Here is a 17,171-nt window from a genome sequence, read left to right on the forward strand (position 1 = left end):
GAGGATGGAGGGTTAACAGGCTTGGCAACGGTTGGCGTTCTTGGTGGTATCGCTTTGCTCTTTTTTGGAGCTCAGCTAGATGCGGTAGTGGGTGAGATGGAGGGTGACGCTTTGGTGAATTGATAGAGGAAGTGAATTACGTTCAAGCTTTAGAATATTGATATATATTCCCTATAAAACTTATGGAATAATCAACTTCTCAAAAAATAAAAAAATAAAAAAAAAAAAAATAAAAAAAATTTTTTGAGCGTAGTAGAAACGAACGTTTGGGGGTGCGAGTAACCCTTTACTAAGGTGAAAAAAAGGAAAAAACTTATCACACTTGGGATTCGCTGGTCGTCACCGATGTTGGTTCCTTCTGGTCCCCCGCATGACACTAGTTATCTGGGGCTGGATGCTGTTTCTCTGAGTAATTTTTGCGAACTAACTCGCGAAACTCGAAAAGGAGCAAAGGGGTAAGAAAGAAGAGTAAGAAAAAGAACTCGAGAGAAAACACCAGGTGAACAAAACGGCAGAAAAAAAAGATGCTAAAAAAGAGGAAGTACTTGATGAGTTGATCGTTATCACTCGGATACCGGGAGTCGAACCCGGGGCTGTTGAGAAGGCAGACACTTTCTGTGGGAAAGTGAGAGTCAACGATGTTACCGCTACACCATACCCGATTTTACAAGTATGGATTTCCTTCCTAGGTTGTTCAGAGGATCCGAAAGTCGGGTTGATGAAAGTAGAAACAAAATTTTTGCTGGTGTTGTGGAGCTGTGGGGACCCATCTAGGGTATTGGGAGATGCCTGGGTGTGGCCTGCAAATTATAACCAATGGTCTTACACCACTCATACGGTGGGTTTATTGCCGGCCGGGATCTCTATTGTGATAGAATGTGAATATTCAATTAATTTTGGGTTTGTAACTTGTGTTCTATCGTTGTCATTTCACGAAGATACCATACGCTTTTAGGATGTCACCTGAGAGAGAGATTGATGCTCATCAGTTTTTGCATCTCTCATGCCCCTCGGGAGGCGGAAGTAGACGTCAAAAATAACAACACCAACTACTGAGAGAGGGATTAGGAAGACATCGATTGCGAAGGTCACAAGACGTGAGGCAACAAGTTTATGCACAAGTGATGATATATATAATGTCAACGATCCAAAGGTCATTGAGGCGGAGCTATGTACAAGATAGTAGAAGAATGCAATACACGTAATATGTACTTGGAAGTTGAGGTACTGTGGAACCCTCTGTTTTGTGTCTGCCCATTATCATTTCTCAAAGGTTAATCCTTTTGACGCCCTGGTTATCCCGATCTTTTTTTTGCTCGCAGTCGAGGTTCACCATGCTGCCGATGATGACTGGCCGATCAAAAGGTTACCCATGCAGGCTAGTGATTTACACGCACTGGGAGTAATAGTCGTTGATCTTTTGGCAAGTGTAAGGGCTCTGGCAAGTGGTGGGGCCAGAGAAGCCGATACCACCGCACTGAGCCCAGTGAGCAGCACCAGTACCGCTGGGGTTGGAGGCAGTAGAGGTGGAAGAAGGCTTAGCAGTGGAGGTGACGGGCTTGACAGAGCTTGAAGGGTTGGAAGGAGTGGTGCCGGAAGAACCGCCGCTAAAGGTTGAGCCGATGGGGCCGAACTTGATGTTGGAGAAGATGACCTTGGAGTTGGGAGCATTGGCCTCGACGTCAGCGGGGACACCCGAGGTGGTAGGGCACTCGCCACGGTAAGCACCGGGGCTGCCACCCTCGACGGGGTAGGTGGAGTCGAGCCAGAGCATGTTGGCGGCATGGTCGTCCCAGATGGACATGACGAGGACCATGGGCTTGGCAAGGGCCTTGCCCATCTGCTTCAGGCCACCCTTCTTGTTGAAGTCATCGATATCGCCGAATGCAGTCTTCTGAGCATTGCAGAAAGATTGGGTGATGGAGTTGCCAGAAACTCCATCAATGTTGGACTGAGAGTTCTCAATGACTTTGCCGTTCTGGACGTAGAAGCGCTTGATCTCAGCAAGATCGCCAGCGGAGTCCTTGATGAACTGGGTGACAACGGTGAACTTGGAGCTGGTATCGACAGTTTTGCCCTCACCGTAGAAGGTGGTGTTGCCCATGCGGTAGCTGTTGAAGTCGCAACCATCGGCATCGCAAGTACCGCCATAGCGGTCGTCGGAGTAGGTACCACCGCAGGAGTCACCCTCGCACATGTGCTGTTCGATGGTGGTGCAGGGGTGCGGGGTGAACGCTGTAGAGACTTTGTTCGCTTCCCTTGGGTGGGTGTTAGTCACCTGCGATGCTGATGGTGAAAGAGGAATGGGCAAACGAACCAGATATCCATCTCAGAGCAGCAAGTACCGTGGTTACCAATACCAGCGTTAGCATCGTTGGTGGAGGGGGTCCAGCCCTCAACGTTGGCGACACCGTTGATGTACTTGAGATCACGGGGGCACTGAGCGTCGCAGTAACCGGTGCCGTACTTGGCACCAGCCTTGTTGTTGGTGTACTTGGCCTTGCCACCATCAAGATCCATGGAGACGAAGTAGAGGGCGCCGTTAAGACCGCAGCCGGTGCCGGACACATCGACATCAAAGGTGAACTCGTTACCGAGGAGCTCGAAGCCTAGGCGCAGTGTCTGTTAGCCTTTAGGTTTTCAAGGGATGGGGAGAGATGAGCACGAACCCTGGTAGGCATCGGCACCGTTCATAAGGTAAGTACGGGAACCAATGTTGGTCGAGTACGAGCCCTTGGTGACGAATTGAAGGCTGAGCGAGTTGCCGCTGGTCTGAATACCATAGGTAGAAGAGTACTCAGCACCATCAACGCAGCACTTGGTCGCGCAATCGGTGTTGGTGCTGCAGAGGGAGGTATCCCACTCGTTGCCGCTGTAGCAGTTGGTGCTACCGGAAGTAATGTGAGTCCAGCGCCAGTTGGCATCAACAGTGATGGATCCGGCGACGTTGGTGCATCCAGAGGAAGTGCACTTGGACCAGTTGAGGGAGGGATGGGTCTCGGCAGTGAGAGAGCAAACAGCCTGGGCGTTGGCGGAGGCCACAAGGGCCGCGAGGGCAGCGAACTTGGCGAGCATGGTGAGGATGAGGCTGAACGGCGTGCTTGAGGATGATGATTGCGAGATCGAACTGAAGGAGTTTGAAGAGGTGCCGAATCCCCAGATTATATAGATGTTGATGTCTCGTAGAGCGCCCCATGGTTCGTTTGCCACGCCAGTTTCGTGAAGGCGTGCCAGGCTCCGAGGTGCGGTCGGCTTTGCGGGAGGATTACCTGGCCGGATTTCGACAAGGTCAGTAGATCAGAGGGGAAGGCGACCAAGGACATTGTGAGTTCGGATCACGGCCCGTCACAACCACAATCCTCAAGCGGAAGTGTTGCTCCCATCTCCCGAGCTAGCCTCCAGGCGGGTGGAGGATCTCAGCGCGCGCGCCAGGCTTTGCGAAGGTCCATAGCGTGCGTAGTCTCACGTTAAGGGAAACGGGGCCGGCGGCATAATCATCTTGGCTTGCGGAAGGGGGCAAGCGCGAGGCCGAAGCCGGTGGATGCGGATGATGGGTTGGTCTCTGGACCACGAGACATGCGGACAGACACTTTGTCGACGTTGCAACGGCGTCGTCTTGGCCTTGGTTTTGGCGGCGCTAACTTCCCCAGGTCCCCAGAACCGCACCTGAAATGAGCCGATTAAGGTTGGGTATAGCAGACAGGGGCGAGTGCTGTTGATTGGAGGGTCCGCGATAGCCTCTGCCATGCTTGATGCGGATGGGGTTTTCGGAGAACGACGCCCCGAGCCGCACCAAAACGGATGGCAGTCTGATTCTAGCTCGACCCTTTCCAGTTTCCACACCAGCGGACCGCATCCATGGAAAGCGGAGGCCAGGACCGATCGGGTGCCATTAGGGCGACAATAGAGCCACCACTATTCTCGCCTGACTAGTGCTATGTGCTGGGCGCTGCGTGTTTCCGAAAAGCCGTTGAATTGGCAGCTTCAAGTCCTTTTGGAGTCTGGCCATGCTTGATTTGGCCCAAACGGGATGTGCGGGGATGTCGGTTGCCCGTGACTGTTGACTGCTGTCCCTCAGGTTGGCCCCTGTTCGACTCTAGAGTACTGGAAAAAGCATTAGCAAAAGGCAGCCGGATCAGCAGACTTTTTTGGTGATAACTACCTCACTTGGACCGTCCGATTCAAGTTGGTGATCATCAGTTGTTCTCGAAGTGGTGATGTTTGGTCTCGGCTCCGCACTCCCCCAGCCAAACACGGAACCCCAGGTTCCATCCTTCCCGTCTCTCGCAGCCAGTGATCGGCAGGAGCCGAAAAGGGAATAGCTTCCCCGCACCCACTCGTGTGTGTGCTGACTGCTGGGTACTTGACACTGCGCCCAGGCCCAGGGCCAATCTGTGGTTGTTGTTGGCTACATGACGCGCGTATGTAGAATGTACTCGATTGAAATGCATAGAGGTATGTTCATGCGCATGGAATGATGTTCATCGTGCCCTGGTCCGACTTGAAACAGTTGTGGACAAACGCTGACGACGAGCAAACCGGGATGGCGGTAAGAGAGCAATTTCTCAAGACTGCAGTCAATGCCTCCAATGCCGCTCACTCGCACCGCGTTCGCGGGTCTGCATCCTCCATCCTCTCTCAAGCCTCTTTCCGTAAGATTGAAGGGCACAGTTGCCGCGCGGTGATGGTGATGGTGATGGTGATGATGGTGGTGGTGGTGGCCTTGGCGTCGTGTGCACAGACCACCACTCTGAGAACCTTGAAGGCCGCCAGGTGCTGCTCGTCGTCCTCTTCTCCTCCGCTTCTTCCATAATCATGGCTTGCGGGTGACAAGGCCGAAATCTCAGCTCTATCTCGGAGCCAAAAGTATCCGGACCTGGACCTCGAGGATCAGTGTTCTATCTACTGGCTGAGGCACGGACTTCTTCATCCTGCCGACACAAAACATGGCAGCAACAGCGGCAAAACGCCACTGGAGGCAGACGCAGCCAAGTGCGAGTGCTTCATGTCCGATATCTAATTCCTGTCACGACCGCAGCTCGTATCTACGGTCAAGTAATGTCTGTTAGCAAGGTCATGAGTTCATTGAGCATGCTTGCTGCTCAGTCTGCTTGAAAAAATGTTTCTAACCAAGGACACTAGAAAAAGGGTTGATAAATAAATGAAAAAGGACTCGACGTGCGGAAACCATCCACTCAGATCCAGTCAATTCAACGATTGCCAAAAATGGGTTCACCAGAGCTTGAGGAACATGGTAAAACCAGCATTCTCGTCATCGCCGGGGTCATCGGCCTTGGATTCTTTGTCTTCTATATCAATCGTCGCCTGAACCAGCAGACATTGAAACGATGCTGGGGTTCCCTGGAAAAGCGTGGCTGGATCAAGTCCGCTGAGACCGAGGAGGATCAACTGGAGAAACAGCATCAAACTCCCGTGGCTCTCAAACCTCAGCAATCGGCCATTCCGGCAGTTCTCAAGAAGCCAGAACGAGCTCACCAAGCTCCAGCCCACATCACAGCGAATGACCACCCAGACGATTGGAAACGTTTCAACCGGGACTCCGGGGCAAGCTGGGATCCCACATCCATCAGAAGCCACCATCTCGTGTCCCTGGCACATTCAGAGCCTTCGGTCTCTCCTAAAACTGGAGTATTCAACTCGGCTTGAACCAGCTGGCCGTCCATTGGCTCCTCCGTGCCCGGCCTTAATTTCGCTACTGCGGCTCCTCAAGGAGCCGCCTACCACGGTCGGCGCAGTCCGTCCCGCAGCCATGACAACAACCACGCTATCAGAAGAAACGCAATAGATCACGGACAAGGTACCGGCACCGGTGTCTGGCTTGAGGTTCCTGACAGCGGCTCGGCGTCATCGCCACCCCCAGAGGCTGTGCCCAAGGCAAAAGAAATATTTCCGATCCTTTCAGTCCCGTCACAGGCCGTTAGTATTTCGAGCTTCAGCTCCAGTCCCACTCCCAAGTAAGATCGGTTGCCACCAAGGGGCTCGAAAAGGTCACACTCGTTGTGTAAGTTGCATACACCGTAGCTCTCGTCTGCTCCGTCTCGGCAATGTCTGCTTGTCACTTGACTGCTGCTTCGATGTCATGGCTAATTCGCTTTGCTGATTGCGTCGAAGGAAACCAGAAACGAAGCAATGTAACACACAAGTACTCAAAGATGACGTTCTTCTTCAAACCCGATATCCGGATCTGGCGGATGTAACGAAAGTGTCGATTCCCGATCGGTAGTCGTCATCGAAGAAAACAACCTGGAAGCGAACGAAGCGAGGCGATCTACTGCGTACACGTAATGCGGGACCCCAGAGCCTCGGCTCTTACTACCGAGCTGTCTCTCCCCTGCACACCAAGCAGTACAGGGGGGTAGACGTCCCGAAGTCAAGAATCGCCCACGTCTGGTTTCTGAGCACCACGTACTGGATTTTGGACCTGCAATTTAAACACATCATAGGTGACATGCATCGTGGGAATGGTTCTTGGCCCTTGGTCCCCTATTTTTTCAGTTCCACCCAACCACTCCCCGCCCGACTAAATGGTACACAGCACACGCAAGAAAGAGAGAAGCACTTATGTTGGAATACTGTTCGCGGCGAAAACAAGATACACGGGCTACCTAAGGTACCTATCGTGGCTGAACATCGAATGCACAGAAAATGCGAACAGGCTGGCCTCTCTCGTAGATCAGACGGGACCAAGATAAATGTTTGTAATCAGAGTACATCGACTTCCGCTGCGATCTTGTTATGTAGCTGATGGGAGAAAAATAGACACTATGCACTGGCAATGTAACATTTATGTCGTCTCGCATCTGGGACCTGTCACCTTTGGACACTGCATGCATCTGATTCCCATCAACACAGCCAGGCTTCCCGGATACAATCTCAGCTCAAGTCTCACATAGGGAACCCTGACTACGAACACAGGCTTCCGAAGCACCCACCCACCCACCAGAGAATGTCTCAAGTTTTCAGCCAGACTCGAAGCTAGTTTTCATGCACAGTCAGCTCCTATTCAAAAGTGCCGAGGCCGCTGACGACCGCAGAAATAAGTCATTTCTTATTCGTGGGAGGTGAACTAAGGGTGGCGATAAAGTAGGGGTGGTTCTATTAGCTTCTTTTTGCCCACAAATAGTCCTTATGTTGACATAAGTCAAGCGGCATCACTGAGTGACATGGCATACTGGCTGTGTACTGGAGTTTTCAGTGATACAGACGTAACTCAACTTCTCGTCGGTTTCTGGGACTTGGACTCAATAACGACACTAGAATGTAAAGTTAACGATGAACGATTGGCACAATGGAACCCACTTTTCAAATTCAATCTTCTTCGTCGATCATTCGCGAGTGTCGAGGCTGCACAATTTGGTGTCAAATCTCAGTACACCAACTCCGACTGTAGGTGGGAGTGTGAGCGACACAATCTCCCAGAAACAACTTGACAATCAGGCTAGCGATGTAGGCCTTACGGCATTCTGTAACTATTACTGACATATGATTGTTCTGTTGCGCATAAGAGCAAAGTCGTGAAAACGGATCATGTACAAAGGAATTTGCCGTCCTTAAGCTACAGCGAAGCAAAATTAGTCCCACAGCTATAGTTTGAAAAATTCAAAACCGCACTAACACATCAGCGCCCGGCTGGCGCAATCGGTAGCGCGCAAGACTTCTAATCTTGAGGCTGTGGGTTCGAGTCCCACGTTGGGCTGATTTTTTTCCCCTCTTTTGCTCTTTTCCTGATCTGTTCTTTTTTGTTATATCTTTCATCGTGTTTATTCCATGCGTCCTTGTCGCACTTACTGTCAGGTTTCGTAACTACCACCGTGTTGTGAAAAGAACGAGTGTGGGTGGTTGACCTTTATACTAAACTATTATTAGGAGCAGAATGAACGAGAAAGGACCGAATAGATATCTAATGTGCACACGTAAACCGGCCATGGATCTAGAACGACAATGATCCTTTGCAGTAGACCATGATTCCATTTAAATGAGAATCGAACTTGACTGAAGACGGAGAGGCGACCTTTCTTGCCCTTGATCGGCCGGTCAGGGCCCATACGTGCATTAGCCACTCGTCAAGGCCTCCAAAATGAAAAAAAAAAAAAAAAAGATCCTCAGACCCCGTATTTGTTACTGAAGATGCTTTGGTCCTCATAAAGGGCGTGGAAGATATAGCCCTTTCACGCTTGACTGGTGAGCTAACGATATGAACCGTAATAACCGTCCTCAAGAAACGACAACGACGACGTCGACGTTGGAATAGAGTGCTAGCAAGGCCTGGATAAGCGAGGTTTAGTGGCTCCGCCTCCGCGTGGGGCACTTGGCTCTTGCTCCAACAGCCTGAAATAGCCCGGCTCGCTTGGTTAGAGCCTAGCAGTGTGCTAGACTGTATCTTATTTCCATGTTTCTTGGGTTCTCTCAGAAGTATGTGCTCGAAGTGGTACCATGAGACTCGCATGACTATAACACCTGAAATATTCCTAATATAAAGGTGAGGTGTGTCTAGAAATGGTGTCTCGACTTGCGGGGTAGAAAGGATAACTGGACTATGGGCGGTCGGTTCCATGTGAGCGTAATGGCTTTGAACTTAATGATTGTCCGACCCTCTTCACGTTATTTCGCTGGTGCGTGATTGAGACGGCCGAGCGACAGAGTGGTGATGCGCAGCTCATTGCTATATCCTCACGTTCCGGGCACTTGCACGGTAACAACGCAAGGCACTCCAACTTGGTGAACGAAAATTGTGTCCGTCGGGTACCATACATAGGGAAAGGGATGCTACCGCGCTGGCGATTTGGTTCCTCAGATCAACCGCTTTAGATATTTCCTTTCGTGCCAGCATGTCGCGTCGCACTGAACGCCCTGGTTACCGTAAGGGGAATGTGCCAAATCATCTTATCAGGCGCCCTGAGGCCGTCATTTATTGAAGCGCGGGACGAGGTCCTTCATACGCGACGACACGTGTTTGTTAAACTGCAAGATGGATGTTAGGCGACAGAAGAGTCTGTAAAGAAAAGAAAAAAGGAGAAGAAATGAAAGAAGATAAAAGTGATACAAGGAGGATGAAAAGGTCGCCGACGTTGCGATCTGGGACGCGCACGAGAAAACTGGAGTTACTTCAATTTGGAACCTCAGGGGGGCGGGTGTTACCATAGTGCGTAGCGCTAGCGGGAGGGGCAGGGGGCAGGGCGGGGGCCAGGCCAGGCACGCCCGGTTGATCATCGCATAGCTTGATAGCACCTGTTGCATGGATGAAATTCACGCGCAAGTCATCACACTTCATATTGGCACGATGTCGAACGTTATCAATCGATCTGTTCATATAAACAGGCCCACGAATAATGTGAGGGTGATATAGTTGAACCGAATAGGATGAGGGGCGAACGGTTGGCGAAATGGGTTTTCATGCGCTGAAAAGTTGAGCTTGAAAGCACGGCCCTATACCCGACTGTGATGTAAACAATTTCATCATAGGGCTTAGCAAGGCAAGTCGAATCCGAGCTAATCATTGGATGCAGGACACAACCATGGAAAACCCGTCCTCCAATCGCGCTACTGGGGAGGGGAAGTCGAGGCCTCTTTCTGACGCGGTGATCCCGAATAGACGGGTCTCACTGCCGGCATACGGCTCTGCAACGATTGCAAGCGTACGGCCAAGGGAGGACATCTCTTGGAATGCATCGTAATGGTCGTGTGGACGGCACTGGCCAGTGGCCGACAGCGACTATTTTTTCTGCCTCCATCTTGAATCTCGAAGCCTGCCCTTGTTAGGTGACAGCAGCAGATGGTGAGCTCTAGGGTACAGACTGGTCCTACAGAATGTACACTACGACATTGGTGGGTTGCATCTTCTCGGACAGGAAATTGTCTCAGTCACATCCTCCAGCAGCCACTATCACTAACCCAAAAGTGCACAGCCAATCCAATCTAACGCATATTCATTCCCATGTTCATCATACTACTTCAGCCCCGGTCACCATTCTGTTGAAATGCATGACCCATAACACCGCTCGGATCGCTTGCGGGATATGATAAGGAATGGAATATGCGTTCTCTGCCACAGCATCTGATATCGAATTCCCGTACCCCCATTTACCCAAACATTTCGTCCAATTCACAGGTTGCGACCAGGGGTTTTGCTCAATGGTCGGGATTGCTTGTCTTGATGTTGGCAATCAGTCTTTGCAGAATCAGTGGATTTCCCTTGTCGGGGAAGAACCGGGGAAGAACCTGGGACGACCTCTATCCACTGTGACTGGTCGATTACGGGACAATGATCGGTCCAGAACCGAAACCCTCTTCGAAATTCAATTCCTTCTCGTCCGCACCATTTTACGATGTAGGACTTGGGATGGAAGAGTGGCTTGCTTGCCGGATGATTGGTGGCTGGCAGGCACGCCCCTGTCAATCTGGCTTCCTCGAGGGAACAAATCACCGCGACATTGAGGCATTCCCAGGGTGATCTTTGCAACAGACGCGCGACCGGGCAAGTGATAAGCTTGATAGCCAAACAGGGACCCGGCGGGGGGGGAAAGAGAATTGGTGATGTCTTCGGCCTTTTGTTCCTCCTCCGCATCTTCATCGGTCCATCATCAACCCTGAGGGCGCCACTTTTTTTGTTCTCCCTTCCCTCCTCTCGCGACTTTGGTCCTTGATTCACTCGCTCCCATCCTCTACTCGCCAACTCTCGCCGCTATCATCGTCGCGTTTCCTCACAGTTGATGCCACGCGCTTCAAGGGCTGCAGTCTGGTGCACCTGCCCGTGATGATCGCCAAGTTGGTATCGCCGTTGGGCTCTCCCAAGTTGGCTGCCACAACGGCGCAATTCCGAAATCGTTTGCCGACCCAATTTCGGCGCGGCGCGCCTCTTTACATCGCGGTTGTCGTCTTAGTCCTTTTCCTTTTGAACGTAACACTCTTTCACTCAGGTGTCCAAGACACAACGTTCGTTCTCCCTCACGTCGCGACCAAGCATAATATTCCCAAGTACACGCGCGCCGAGTTTCCGCGAAAGATATGGCAGACTTGGAAAGTCAACCCGCTTGCGTTTGAGCAACGTGATCTCGACACTGCGCGGTCCTGGGTGGGACAGAATCCCTCATACCGATACGAAGTTCTGACCGACAGCAATGACATGCAGTACGTCGAGTGGCATTTCGGCCCCGACGGATTCAACCGACCCGATATCGTCAACTTTTACCGAAGCGTCAAGGCTGCAATTGTCAAGGCCGATCTCTTGCGATACCTAGTCATGTACGCCGAGGGCGGTCTTTATGCCGACATTGATGTTGAAGCCCTCAAGCCGCTTTCGAAATTTGTGCCAGAGCGGTACGACATGGCTGATATTGATATGGTCATTGGCGTCGAAATCGACGAGCCCGATTGGAAGGACCATCCCATTCTTGGACCCAAGTCGCGCTCGTTTTGTCAGTGGACTTTCATGTGCAAGCCGCAACTGCCAGTCATGATGAGGCTGATTGAGCAAATCATGACCTGGCTGAACGGGGTTGCTAAAGAGCAAGGTGTGCCGCTTGCCGAAGTCAAGCTCGATTTTGACCAGATCATCAGCGGAACAGGCCCATCAGCCTTCACCAACGCCATCATCGCCGAGATCAACGATGCCAGCGATAATCCGGGTAAACCGATCACCTGGGATACGTTCCACGATCTGGGGGAATCCAAGCTTGTGAGCCGCGTTTTGGTCTTGACGGTTGAGGCCTTTGCTGCTGGCCAGGGCCATTCCAACTCGGGCAACCATGACGCGCGCGCCGCCCTGGTCAAGCACCACTACCACGCCTCGAATTGGCCCAGCCGACACCCGAGATATAAACACCCGGCATACGGTGAGGTCGAACAGTGTAACTGGGTTGACGAATGTGTCAAAAAGTGTAAGCTGGAGTCTATATCCTCAGATTATTTTTTTCCCGACAAGTTCAGCTGACATGTTATATAGGGGACGAAAACGTTGCCGCTTGGGGCAAACTTTCGGAAGCCGAACAGAAGAGCATTCTCGCCGAAAAGGAACGAAAAGAAAAGGAGCGTGAGGAACAGCGGAAGAAGGAGGAAGAGGAGCGCAAAAAGAAGGAAGAGGAGGACCGTAAGAAGAAAGAAGAAGAAGACAGCAGGAAAAAGGAAGAAGAGGAGACGAAGGCAGCTAAGGAAAAGGCAGCCAAGAAGAATGCCGGTAAAGGGGGCGAGAAGGCGGCAAAGGACAACAAACCTTAGGAGTGGTTCTGATGTTTTGTTGCCTACTTCATCCGCTCTTTGAGTCTGGTTGTCAAACTATTGGTTGTCGAGAGGCTAGGCCTGGGACTTGGACGGTAAAACCTCTGTCTTTGGTGTGTTACCGTACGACCATGATGCTAGGCACTCACTGCCGAAGAAACGGGAGTTTTCCGCGCCAGCCAAGCCCCCAGTGGGTTTCTCCAATCGGTGCATAATGCGGTCATGTATTTTACGACGAGAAAATATTGTACATTTCGGATGTCATGATGTAAAAGCCCAGTGACTGGCAGTCTGGGCTTTGAGCGACGTTGCGGGAGACATGACGGGACGGACTAGTCGGTATATAAATATGATCAAGATAAACAACTCTGGTCTAGTTTTGATAGCAGACGTTGGCCAACGAACACCCTAATTTCATGTTAGTGGTGATTGTGAATGTGAAAGGGGCAAACGGCAGCATACCGAGAAGGCGATCGAGAACTCAACATATGTCTCGATCCCCATGGCCAAGGAGTCGGACTGACTTGGTTGAGTGACAGAGAGTGAGCAGAGTTAGGTAGCGGCGCTCCGTGGATATCGACGCTTTCACACCAGACTGGTGATTTTCCCTGGTCCCTGGATGGATTTGGTTCGTTGTGGCAGGTGCGGCCAACACAGATGTCGAGTGCGGGGAATGCATCACGGCGGGGCCCGGGGACCGTGACCTTTGCCGCTTCCGGGAACAAACCGACTTGCGCCTGCCACCCAGCAACACTGCACCGTCCATGGCAACAATCCGGGACTGATGGGAAAGGGAAATTTTGACGAGGCAGAAATCACAGCCACAAACCTACCTAGTAAATCGAGCATTCACGGCGTCGGTGAATCGCGCACTTGACTGAAGTTCAGTCCTCCATGCATCATGCTCAACCATGTGGTTGACACGAGTTCTTGTTGTGGTGTGGAGCGCCCAGATTGCCATTCACTGGCATGCCCGAATTGCTTGGTCACATGTGGGGGCCCATTAGGGCGCCACCACTATGTATTTTAGCCCTCCACAGTTCTTTTCCTTCCTTGTCCTTAGCTTAGCACAATCATCACGCTTCTTGTGCCCACGAGTCCAAGAGTTCTCTCACTCGACGTACACGCCAGTGCTCGGGGTATCGATTTTCGGGTTAGCGTAATAGATAGTTTCCTGCTGATGTGAAATGATAGTCTATTCTTGTTCTGATGGTCTTCCGACCTCCTTCTTGGATCGATGTACCCGAGTACCCATGTGTGTCATTACTGCTTAATGAGTCGAGAAATTATGATATGTACTCAGCATCACGATGCTTTTCCATTTGACCTTTTCATAAAACTCATTTTTACTTTACTGCACCAGGCCTGGCTTCAAGGCCAAATCACTGATTGATATATGGTAAACCGACACACACACACGCCAGTGACGGCACATGCATGCAAAAAAATGGCTTCTTCTCAGATCCTCAATCGTCCAGTTGAACTGGGTTTCACCCTCCCATCACCGTCGAGCTCAGCTTTTTTCAGATACAATCACTAGCCTAATTCTTCCCAAATAATGCTTAGAGCAATCCGGGAACTCCTCTTTGAGGGTTCTACAATGATCTGTGACAAAAGACTAGTTCGATTTGAAGGAGACATGGTCGTCAGCGAGCCTGAATGGTCTGAGCACTTGCCGGCCCGCTCAACCAACGCTCGCAATCCGTTCCTTACAACCAATCATCTTTCACTCCTGCATCACTAAATTCTGATTATTTCGACAGCCATGAGTTTCTCCAATGAATGTTGACCCCTACTATAATGTCTGAACATGGAGAAAAGGGGAGTGACAGGTACACAGCCGAGGGACTACGACGCAAAAGGAGGACCCCGTTTCGAGTGGTGTCATGCGCTCTTAGACTCCTGATTGTCAACGTTTATCAACAACTAGTAACTGCCCGATTAGCTCAGCTGGTTAGAGCGTCGTACTAATATCTTCTTTGAGATATCAAGTTATGCGAAGGTCAACAGTTCAATCCTGTTATTGGGCATCTTCTTTTTTTTTCTTTTTTGCGCAACCTGGTTCTACCTACTATTAGCTGAGTCATTCGTTAATAGCATGTCGCAGATGGTGTGAGTGCATGCATGCCTGTCTTTTTCCCGTCTCCGAGACGTGAATGAACGTTAGAGTAACAACAATCGCAAATATTTTAACTTTTGGTTAACGGTTAGAGCACGAGAGGGGAAGAAAAGTTACCTAGGTTTTTTTGTTAGGTCTTTAGAACCGACCCATGTGAAGCTCCTTCCTACCTTTGCGAATTTTATTATCAAGCCCGTTCGTTGTTACTTCTTTTACTTGTCTTTATAGAATAACTACTGGAAGTACATGTGTTACCTGACAACGGCACCTCTCTCAATCAAGTGTAATTAACAACGTGACTTTCCAGACTATAGGCATATCTTCTCATTCAAAACGACAATGCACTCGTGTCTACTGCAAAAGAGTGAGCAGAACGGAGGGATGCAACCCGAAGATATACGTAGAGAAAGGTAAAAAATGCAAAAAAGACATACAACACCAGGGATTCGCTGGTCGTCACCGACCCAACTACTAGTCTGGCCCTCACTGGCTTATCTATGGGAGAGCGGACGGGATCCCGAGTTTTCCAGTGGGTATGGTCGTATGTGATGATATAACTTCATCTTACCATTTATAAGCTGACATCGAGGTTCCGGCGACATAAGAGTACAGTAATGTTTCCGCAGGTGCAAAAGATTCGGGCACTATAGGGAACAGCTTGCACTCGCTGGTGACTTACTTCCGTACAAGACTCGAAATCCGGACTGCTAAAAAAAAGCTTACAATTAGTAGGCCACTTGAAAAATAGTATTTGTATAAAGGAAAGTTTGCACTTGTAGGGGAAATTACTGTGCAAGCCCTTTTTTGCGTGTGGGTGGGCACGACATGACTCGTGAGCCACGAAAAAAAAAACATCAACCTCGAAAAAGAGGTTTGACTCAACCCGAGCTCGGTTGATACAATGGTTTTGACAAGAGTGGGATTCGAACCCACGCCCTTTCGGACCACGGATTTCCTTGAGGAGGATTAAGGGTTTACCTTAACGTGGCGCCTTAGACCGCTCGGCCATCTTGCCTGATGATGGTGTTGAGATCTCTGGACCAGCATATGTAGTCAGTGTTGTGACGGCTTACTTCTTATTGAAAGAAGGTCATCAACGCCAATGGAAGGTACAATTGAGATGTACATAAATCATGTCTGATCTGTGTCCGGCTGAATTCGCTGATTGCGATGAACCCCCATACAAGCTTGGTAGGCGTCGACATCGCTTCGACCCACCTCCTGATGAAGCTTTGGATAAAGACGCTTCGGGACTTGCGGGTAACTACTACTCATCAAACGCCCCAAGTCCCTCAACCATCCATTACCCAAACCCCCCACATCATGGGTATATATGAGACGGTTGATTCTCATAGAAGATAATCCCCAGGATGGTACCACAAGGACAAGATACCTGGGCATTCCTAATGACGGACCATAAAAACACTAGAAGGGAGTTGGCGCCGAGGAGGGAACTGCGATGAAAGTGGGAAACGGCAACGCGGACAGACAATCAGGTTTGACGAGTTTGTTTGTGTAGGATAAGTCTGTATTCTTGTTCATTACCAAATCGGCAATGATGAAAAATACAACGTGAGGGTATCGTGTAACTCTGCAATGCTCTTGCAGTATCCAATTATGCACCATATGTCCTTCCTTTCCCCCGATTTTGTGATGCTCAATTAACTCAAGGACGTAGACGCCCGACTCTCCCAAGGCTCAACTGGATGCCGGGCAGCCAAGCGTGTCTGCGAGTGCTTTACTGACTTTTTCTCCGGATTGGACCTCTAGTCCCTGCCGGTGGGATGCCTGAAGAGGACATACCAGGCGTGGATGACGCCAGGGAACCAGGCCAGGATGGTTAGGAGGATGTTGATCCAAAAGTCAACCTTGAAGCCGCGGTCCAAGAAGACAGCCAGGGGCGGGATGAAGATGGCAAGAATGAAGAGGATGATGTCGGAAGCGCCGAAGCGTGTCTTAGTGACGGCGGGGGTGTTGGCTACCGACTTTTCGTTGCCATAGGTGCTTGCTGTAGTCGGGCGGTTGGTAGCTGGTGTTGTGCCGGCGGCGGCGGTAGTACCAGTTGTGGGATCGGCTTGAGGGTATGTTGTGCCCGCAGTAGCAGCAGAAGGGGCATCATAATGGGGCTTTTCTGTCGAGGTGTTGGGGATCGAGGAAGGTGCCGCGTATGCTTGTGACATTGAGTTTTGCATCGTGAAGGCTTGGATGTGGGGTTTCGTAGGGTGCTCGGTTCAGTTCTTGATGTGAATATTAGATGGTGAGGTGACTTCGGTTCACGCAATTAGGATGGCGCGGTGGAAGAAAATTAGGTAGATGAAGGTTGATGTTGGTATTGTGGTTTCGGTTCGGTCAATGTATGAATATGGCGTGAATGGGGGGCTGACCTATTTCTACCTCCCCAGCAAGACTTGGATTCGTTGTCATTCAATGGAACCACTTCATTTTCCGTCATAATGGAAAGAACCGTGAGATCACCAGTCACCAGACCGAAAACTTCCCATCACTTCCGAGTTCGCGACGGTAAGCAAGTTCGAAAGAAGGCGCAACACGACTGTTGTGGCGGATTAAGGGTCCAATGACGTCATGGGCGAGGACAACGGAACGGCTGGGTCGATCCTTCCCGTCACGCCCGTCACCCCTCACGTCTTTTAGCTACATTCAGTCAATCGCCACTAACGAGCTCCTCATTCTGATAGTCTTCCTGTACGTTCCGATTAGTCAATGGAACATCTACACTCGAAGACGAAAGGAAGCAATTGCAGAAGAAGTCTGCGTGATTGTCAGCGACGACCGCCGAGCCTCTCGTGCCCTTTATCAT

General features: G+C 50.6%; 6 protein-coding genes across 6 annotated transcripts; 4 read left to right on the forward strand and 2 right to left on the reverse strand.

Moving 5' to 3' along the window:
• Nucleotides 1–1,216: 1,216 nt before the first annotated feature.
• NEUTE1DRAFT_145583 (uncharacterized protein) lies at nt 1,217–4,817 on the reverse strand (the record flags this gene model as incomplete). The annotated part of the gene is made up of 4 exons (XM_009851524.1): nt 1,217–2,258; nt 2,318–2,609; nt 2,670–3,269; nt 4,601–4,817. The coding sequence occupies 4 exons, from the start codon at nt 4,815–4,817 to the stop codon at nt 1,388–1,390; spliced, it is 1,980 nt and encodes a 659-aa protein (XP_009849826.1).
• Nucleotides 4,818–5,226: 409 nt separating this feature from the next.
• Nucleotides 5,227–5,979, forward strand: NEUTE1DRAFT_99775 (uncharacterized protein; the record flags this gene model as incomplete). Its single annotated transcript, XM_009851525.1, has 2 exons — nt 5,227–5,606; nt 5,673–5,979. 2 exons carry the CDS (start codon nt 5,227–5,229, stop codon nt 5,977–5,979), a joined length of 687 nt encoding a protein of 228 aa, XP_009849827.1.
• Nucleotides 5,980–6,488: 509 nt separating this feature from the next.
• Nucleotides 6,489–6,753, forward strand: NEUTE1DRAFT_116578 (uncharacterized protein; the record flags this gene model as incomplete). Its single annotated transcript, XM_009851526.1, has 1 exon — nt 6,489–6,753. The coding sequence occupies one exon, from the start codon at nt 6,546–6,548 to the stop codon at nt 6,711–6,713; it is 168 nt and encodes a 55-aa protein (XP_009849828.1).
• Nucleotides 6,754–10,768: 4,015 nt separating this feature from the next.
• On the forward strand, nt 10,769–12,614 carry NEUTE1DRAFT_61201 (uncharacterized protein; the record flags this gene model as incomplete). The annotated part of the gene is made up of 2 exons (XM_009851527.1): nt 10,769–11,897; nt 11,963–12,614. 2 exons carry the CDS (start codon nt 10,775–10,777, stop codon nt 12,232–12,234), a joined length of 1,395 nt encoding a protein of 464 aa, XP_009849829.1.
• Nucleotides 12,615–13,725: 1,111 nt separating this feature from the next.
• On the forward strand, nt 13,726–13,991 carry NEUTE1DRAFT_116579 (uncharacterized protein; the record flags this gene model as incomplete). The annotated part of the gene is made up of 1 exon (XM_009851528.1): nt 13,726–13,991. The coding sequence occupies one exon, from the start codon at nt 13,793–13,795 to the stop codon at nt 13,976–13,978; it is 186 nt and encodes a 61-aa protein (XP_009849830.1).
• Nucleotides 13,992–16,119: 2,128 nt separating this feature from the next.
• On the reverse strand, nt 16,120–16,545 carry NEUTE1DRAFT_99779 (uncharacterized protein; the record flags this gene model as incomplete). The annotated part of the gene is made up of 2 exons (XM_009851529.1): nt 16,120–16,141; nt 16,340–16,545. 2 exons carry the CDS (start codon nt 16,543–16,545, stop codon nt 16,120–16,122), a joined length of 228 nt encoding a protein of 75 aa, XP_009849831.1.
• Nucleotides 16,546–17,171: the final 626 nt, after the last annotated feature.

The sequence above is a fragment of the Neurospora tetrasperma genome (assembly GCF_000213175.1).
Source record: "Neurospora tetrasperma FGSC 2508 unplaced genomic scaffold NEUTE1scaffold_2, whole genome shotgun sequence".
Classification (NCBI taxonomy): Eukaryota; Fungi; Ascomycota; class Sordariomycetes; order Sordariales; family Sordariaceae; genus Neurospora; species Neurospora tetrasperma.